Source organism: Micropterus dolomieu, linkage group LG12, assembly GCF_021292245.1.
Source record: "Micropterus dolomieu isolate WLL.071019.BEF.003 ecotype Adirondacks linkage group LG12, ASM2129224v1, whole genome shotgun sequence".
NCBI classification, from domain to species: Eukaryota; Metazoa; Chordata; class Actinopteri; order Centrarchiformes; family Centrarchidae; genus Micropterus; species Micropterus dolomieu.
The window spans coordinates 37943530-37950267 of record NC_060161.1 but is presented as its reverse complement, the minus strand read 5'-3'; the positions used below and the strand labels follow the sequence as shown (position 1 = coordinate 37950267).

Here is a 6738-nt window from a genome sequence, read left to right as displayed (position 1 = left end):
AGTACAGGGATATCCTGGACGAAAACCTTTTCCAGAGTGCTCTGGACCTCAGACTGGGCCGAAGGTTTACCTTCCAACAAGACAATGACCCTAAGCACACCGCTAAAATAACGAAGGAGTGGCTTCACAACAACTCCGTGGCTGTTCTTGAATGGCCCAGCCAGAGCCCTGACTTAAACCCAATTGAGCGTCTCTGGAGAGACCTGAAAATGGCTGTCCACCAACGTTTACCATCCAACCTGACAGAACTGGAGAGGATCTGCAAGGAGGAATGGCAGAGGATACCCAAATCCAGATGTGAAAAACTTGTTGCATCTTTCCCAAAACGACTCATGGCTGTATTAGATCAAAAGGGTGCTTCTACTAAATACTGAGCAAAGGGTCTGAATACTTATGACCATGTGATATTTCAGTTTTTCTTTTTTAATACATTTGCAAAAATTTCTACATTTCTGTTTTTTTCTGTCAAGATGGGGTGGTGAGTGTACATTACTGAGAAATAAAATGAACTTTTTTGATTTTTGGAAAATGGCTGCAATGAAACGAAGAGTGAAAAATTTAAAGGGGTCTGAATACTTTCCGTACCCACTGTATATACCTGGTGTTTCTGTCTTGTCTTTGTCGGGTCATTGTATGTTGTCACCCTGTGTAGCAGTGTGTCTCGTGTCTCCAGCCTTACTCACCGTGTCTCCCTGTTACCCTGCTCAGTTTTGGATTCTGGTTTTCACCCTTTTGGATTTCTGTTGGACAGACTTTGTTTTTGGACTCAGTCTATCAGCCACTCTGTTTGTAAGTGTGCTTGCCTTTTGTTATATTAAAACCCCTTGTACTGTACCTCCTCTGCCTTACGTCCTGCATTTGGGTCCTCCAACCAGCTCAACCCTGCCTCACCCACACCAAACCGTGACAGTTTTATGGTGCGCTTACTTTACTGCGGAGGTGTGGTCTATTACTCTGTTGAACTGTATGTAAAGAATTCTGATACCATTGCCTCCGCCGATGCATTGTCATCCTGAGGTAACAGGATTGTCATCTGTCCTCCAACACACACAAATGCCATAATGAAGATGAACAGCACACTAAACCAAGGAGGAGGAAACTAAAAAGTAAAATGAAGACCCTCTGTTAGCTAACTTTCTGCAATAACTATGCTAGCTAACTTAACTAAACTAGAAAGACAAACCAACAATCAGACACAGAGAGACATCCCTACTGTAAGTTCTAAGGAAATTGCATGATAAATGGTGGTGGAGGTTGTGGTGACAGGGCAGTGGATAAGACACATGCCTTTGTTGTGAGAGACCCGGGTGCGAATCCACTGTGAGACACCATTGTTTCCCTAAGCTAGACACTTAACCTCTAGTTGCTCCAGAGGCGTGTGACTTCTGACATGTATAGCAATTTTAAGTCGCTTTGGATAGAAGTTAAATGAATAAATGTAAATTGGTTAGCTCGCTTACAACAATGTTTATCGGTTTGATGCTCTGACTTAACGAGGCTTGGAGAATGACGTATGATTTATGGAATTACTATAGTCATCAAAAAATATTTGGCAAACTATGTGGGTAATCAACATTGTAAGAAAATGACTCAGAAAAATATGAAATATCATAGAAATGTCAAAATACATTGGAGTGGGGCTTTAAGAGCATCAAAGAATGTGGTCAAGGAGATGTGGTTGTTTTTCTTGAGAGGCCATTGTGTTTGAATAGATGTGGTGTTTTTGTGAATTTTGTCATGATTGTAATATGATGTGTTTATGTATGGCTGCTACCTTGGCCAGGCCTCTCTTGTAAAAGAGTTTTTTGATCTCAATGAGACTTCCTGGTAAAATAAAGGTCAAATAAATAATATAAAAATTATACTAAGTTTATCTGTGGAAATAATCACTGCTATAGTAACAGGGTAAGAATTGGGTCAGATTCAAACTTAGACATTGCACCAGTGTCACTTCATTTTTTTTATATGGAGTTCAGGTACGCCCCGTCAGCCTCTGAGCTCGCTGAGGACGTTTCTAAAACCTGAAGTGAGCTAGGAATCAAAATTTGGGAAGAAAACTTAAGATGTTTGCTTAAAACTGTCTTGTCCTTCTTGTTTGTGTCTCCAGGCGATGGGCTCCCGGTCAGCCCGACAACTGGAACGGTCACGGCCTGGGCCCTGGTGGCGAAGACTGTGCTCACCTGTTCCCCGATGGTCGCCTCAACGACCAGCACTGCTCCATCAAGATGCGCTTTGTCTGCCAGAAACACAGCCTTCATGTCTAGACCCACACGGCGTTCACCCTGCTGTACATCGTAACCGGAGCACCACAAACTGATCAGCTCTGACCCTCATCAGTTAAAAACAAGAACAGAACAGTGGAAGGTGAACAGCCGGATTATTCCTAACCCATTATAGAAATTATGATTCTACAAAACCGTTGTAAATCAACCCCTTTTTATTTTCTAGTTGACAGTTTTTTAAACTGTATTTTTTTTAATATTTCCCTTCTGCATGTTGCTTTTCTGTAAAGGTTGAGTTGCCCTGTTGTTGAAATGTGCCAAAGAAATAAACCCGCCTTGCCTCTTGCTGTTATATGTGCTGACAGACTGGATAACGTCTCTGATGATCTGCCAATAGAAACTCAAAGACAAAATAAAAACAATACATTTGTCTGCTCGGCTACATATCCCACAGGAAGCATTTCAATATAAAAGCGTCAAGCCTGATTTTGCTGATTTGTTCATCAGTGTGTGCTTTTTGTGCTTCTATGATTAAACAGGCTATGTAGGTACATGGTTTCTTTCTTTGTCCGCTTTAACCATGTTTATTGTTGCTTTACTTTGTCTTTCCTCTGTTTCTTTTCGCTTTCCCTTTTTTGAAAACCAGATTTTGGTTTACTAGGCAACATTGTGATCACTGTGTTTCTGCGTATCTGACTGCATATAAACACCGTGAGTGAACTGAGGCAGGACCAAACCATTTCATGCAGATACAGGGGGGTGGTCGGTCAATATGGAGGTTTATTTTTTGGTCAATGGGGAACTTTTATTGCCATACACAAAGAGATCATTAATTTTATTATATTGAATATTATTGAACCAAAGAAAAAGGCAGAGTGGGCCAGGGCCAGCTGTGGAGAGGCAGTCTAACTAAGGGAGTGCTCCAGGGGTGCACCAACTTACCCACCGCAATCGATAGTCACTGCAAACCGGTTCACTGCAAATCGTGCCCGAGTGCCGTTAACACTAGATTCAGTGAAGGAACCCACACTCAAAAGACAAGTAATAAAACACAATAAAGCTGGTTATATCTAAAATACACGCATAGTCCACTAGTGGAGCGCCACCTGGAGGCACTGCAGCCAGAGTGTACAATTGTTAAAATCCTAATTTAACAAAGGCAAAACAGCAGCTGACAACCTACAATTAAAAACACATATTAGCAACAGATTTATAAAAGTAAATAACAGTTACCTCAGGTAGTTATCATACCCTACCTGTCACTCCTTAAGCTTCTCGTACCTTAACACAGGGTGTAAAGGACAATACATCACGCCACTCCAGACAGGAAACCTTGGAATCAGCCAAACTACATAAAACTGGCGGGCAGCGGACTGCTGCAAAACATGCAAAGAGGCAGCCATGATACTACAGCTGCCTTCAATAAGCTCAGCTAATGAGGGGGTTTGATCTGGGTGGAGCTAATATGATGCTCTAGAGGTACGTTCAAGAGCAAGGCTAAACACCTGTAAGCTTGCATAGAAACTCACACCACTACATGTGGAGGTCGCTGTATTTTGTCGTCATGTTTCTACAATAGCCGACAATCACGGCGTTCTTCTTCTGCTTGTATAATTCCGGCAGTGTAGACGCCTGTCACTACATTAAATGCGTCCATAGAAGAAGAAGAAGAGGGAATAATAATAATAAAAATAATATGAAGTCTCTCTTCAGTCTTCTGGTTAATTAGAAGTAAAAAGAGAAGTGACATTTGGACAAGTGAACGAGCACACACGTGTTATTTAGTACGAGAGCAGACAGCCTGTGGATTTATACCATGAAGCCAGACTGAGTCGGGACAGATACAGACAGCTGTAACATTAATGTGGGACAGATGTTTTCAAAGCGGTGCTGAAGTTGTCTGTTTTCTGCTGGACAGGTAAATAAGTTTGTCAGACTTTAGCGATGCAAAAGAAAGCTGTTGTTTGAGAGCTTTAGCTATTAGCTAATCACAGAGAGCCGTGACGTGTTTCCCCTGTCAGTGGTGTGAAATATGGATTAATTTCATGTTGCCTATTATTCTCCAGCCTTTACCTTTGCCGGTTACATTAGCAAGACAATCAGCTGATTAGTAACGTTAATTGGCAATAAAACGGTAAAGTTGGCTTAGAACATGGAAGCATCAGCCTGGTCGAAAAAACTGTAAGGTTGGTTGGATTGGTTTATTCTCCAGCAGCGTGCTTTGGCTTGTGATGTAAAATATGTATTAGTTTCATGTAGTGACTCTCTCTCTCACCAGCGCTCTGTTTTGGTTTTGTTACATTCCTGAGACAATCAGCTGATCACTAATTGGCAATAAAACAACAGCTTCCAGCTGGAAGCTCAGATCAGCCAGCTGAACTTTTACTGACTGGTAGAAAAATATGTTGTTGGATTGTAATTTTAATGTAGTTCTTCTCCAGCTTCTGTTATGGCTTTGTTACGTGTTTCTTGACGTGAGTCAAACAGCTGATGAATATTATTGGTAATGAAACGGTAACAGCAGAGAAGCTCAGATCAGCAGCTAAACTTCACATCTTACTGGTGGAAAAAATGCATTTCTTTTTACTACTGATGGTGATATATAACAAGACCGTGTGCCTATCAAGTGACCAATAATGAATACTTTCCAAATTTGCATTAAAAAACGTTATTGGATATTGCCTCCCACTGTGCACACAAATATGTAATTAGTACTTTCACATGCTAAATGACCATTAAAAATGTTGCACCGTTTTACAACAAGCTGAAATTAAGGCTGTCAGTACTACTTTGTGTTTCTGTTGTATTTTAAAAGACATTTTGGTAAGATTTGCAGATTGCTTATCTAATTAAGCAAAGTGAGAGTATCCTTGATCCTCACCTGACAATGACTTTGTGAACTTCATGTATTATGTGGGGTGGTGGTGGTGGCGCATAGATAAGATGCTTGCCTTTGGTGTGGGAGTTCAATTCCCACTGTGACACATCCACCATTGTGTCCCTGAGCAAGACACTTAACCCCTAGTTGCTCCAGAGGCGTGCGACCTCTAACATGTACAGCAATTGTAAGTCGCTTTGGATAAAAGCGTCAGCTAAATGAATAAATGTAAATGTAATGTGGTTTATAATGGACTGTGGTGCAGAGATAGTGAGGCTTACTGTACATTGTCCTGTTGTCTGTCAGTGGTCATACTTGATGCACTAGATGTGATAGTTTTTGAGATGTTCCTTATTTACTTTGGTATGTTAGTCCAGATGAGCCAACCCTCCCAATATGTAAAATCATGTATTACAGGAGACATTATGGAGCACTTCATTTCTTCATGTGGCTGTTGTTTATTAATGAACAACAATAATATTATTATAGTATATTATAGTATATATTATATTAATATGGTTTTACTGAATAATGAAGTAAATGTCATTTCTTAATATATCTATCTAAAGAAACCTCATTTCTTGACTGGCAAGAACTCTCACTATCTATCTCACAGATCACAACTTTGTCCTGTCTCAGACACCGTAGTACAACTCGCTTGGATAAGGGAGGGGATGCAATTCGCAACCCTCACCCCTAGATGTCACTAAAACTTACACACTGAACCTTTAATGTGTAAGTTACACAACGCTAACATCAGATCAAACTTGATTTGACTTCAGTGGTTTTTCCCACGCAAATACAGTTTTTAAAAAAAGCCTCAAAGAATCAACACTTCAAGTCCCTTTAGTGCTTTAAACATCAAGTTTACTCCGGACACTTTAAACACTCTAATTTCAATTGACATCTGGACTCTAATCGACTGAAACTCTTTCAAACCGTGTGTTTAAAGAAGGAATGGAAATTGACACTCAATTTTCCGTTTGGCAACCAAATGTTGGAAGGCTACCTGCCAGGGGAAATATATTCAGAATATAATATCTATTTAACGGTAATTAGCAGCAGACGGTGTTCTTGTTGGTTGTGAGTCGCACTTAAATTGGCGTAGATTTGTAAGAGGTGGGCGTTAGGGGATGGGACTCGGGATGGAGAGTGAGAGTGTAGCTGCTTTCATACAGTGATCAGCGCAGAAAGAATATGTTGCAATCGCTTCTTCATACTGAACAAACGTTTGCAGCTTTCCCCCGTTTGAAAAGGCTTTCACAAAGCGGTCCGGCTTCACAGGAACCAGCGGCATGTCGGCCGTGGCTTTTCACTAACAGATCGTTCTGTCTCTCTGTCTCTGTCTGTCACCAACTTTCCCTGCTTTTGGTCAACTTTAACTGCTGATCCTCCACAAACACACTTCAGCAGCTCCAAAGAATCAACATTTTAAGATATTTAGGTTGTTTTCACTCGCTGCAGGTTTACAGTGGAAGCGTGTCACACTTTCCTCAGAAAGCATTTGCCTTTCCTTGGAAAGCTTTAGTCCGGACAGAGTGACATCAGCAGAGCTTCACCACACATTGTTTTCCAGTTCAAAGTGCATTTTTGGTGGGCAATGACCCTCGGCTCCGTGTTTGGACAGTCAGACTGTTT

At 41.0% G+C, this 6738-nt stretch overlaps 1 protein-coding gene across 2 annotated transcripts in view; it reads left to right on the top strand.

The window, feature by feature from the left end:
- LOC123980209 (C-type lectin domain family 10 member A-like) overlaps window positions 1-2697 on the top strand; it is a 6555-nt gene extending 3858 nt beyond the window's left edge. For both annotated transcript variants that reach the window (XM_046064482.1, XM_046064483.1), the window contains exon 7: window positions 2108-2697. In XM_046064482.1, the coding sequence (XP_045920438.1) occupies window positions 2108-2264 (157 nt within the window). In that variant the 3' untranslated portion in view covers window positions 2265-2697. The remainder of the gene's footprint in view (window positions 1-2107) is intronic.
- Window positions 2698-6738: the final 4041 nt, after the last annotated feature.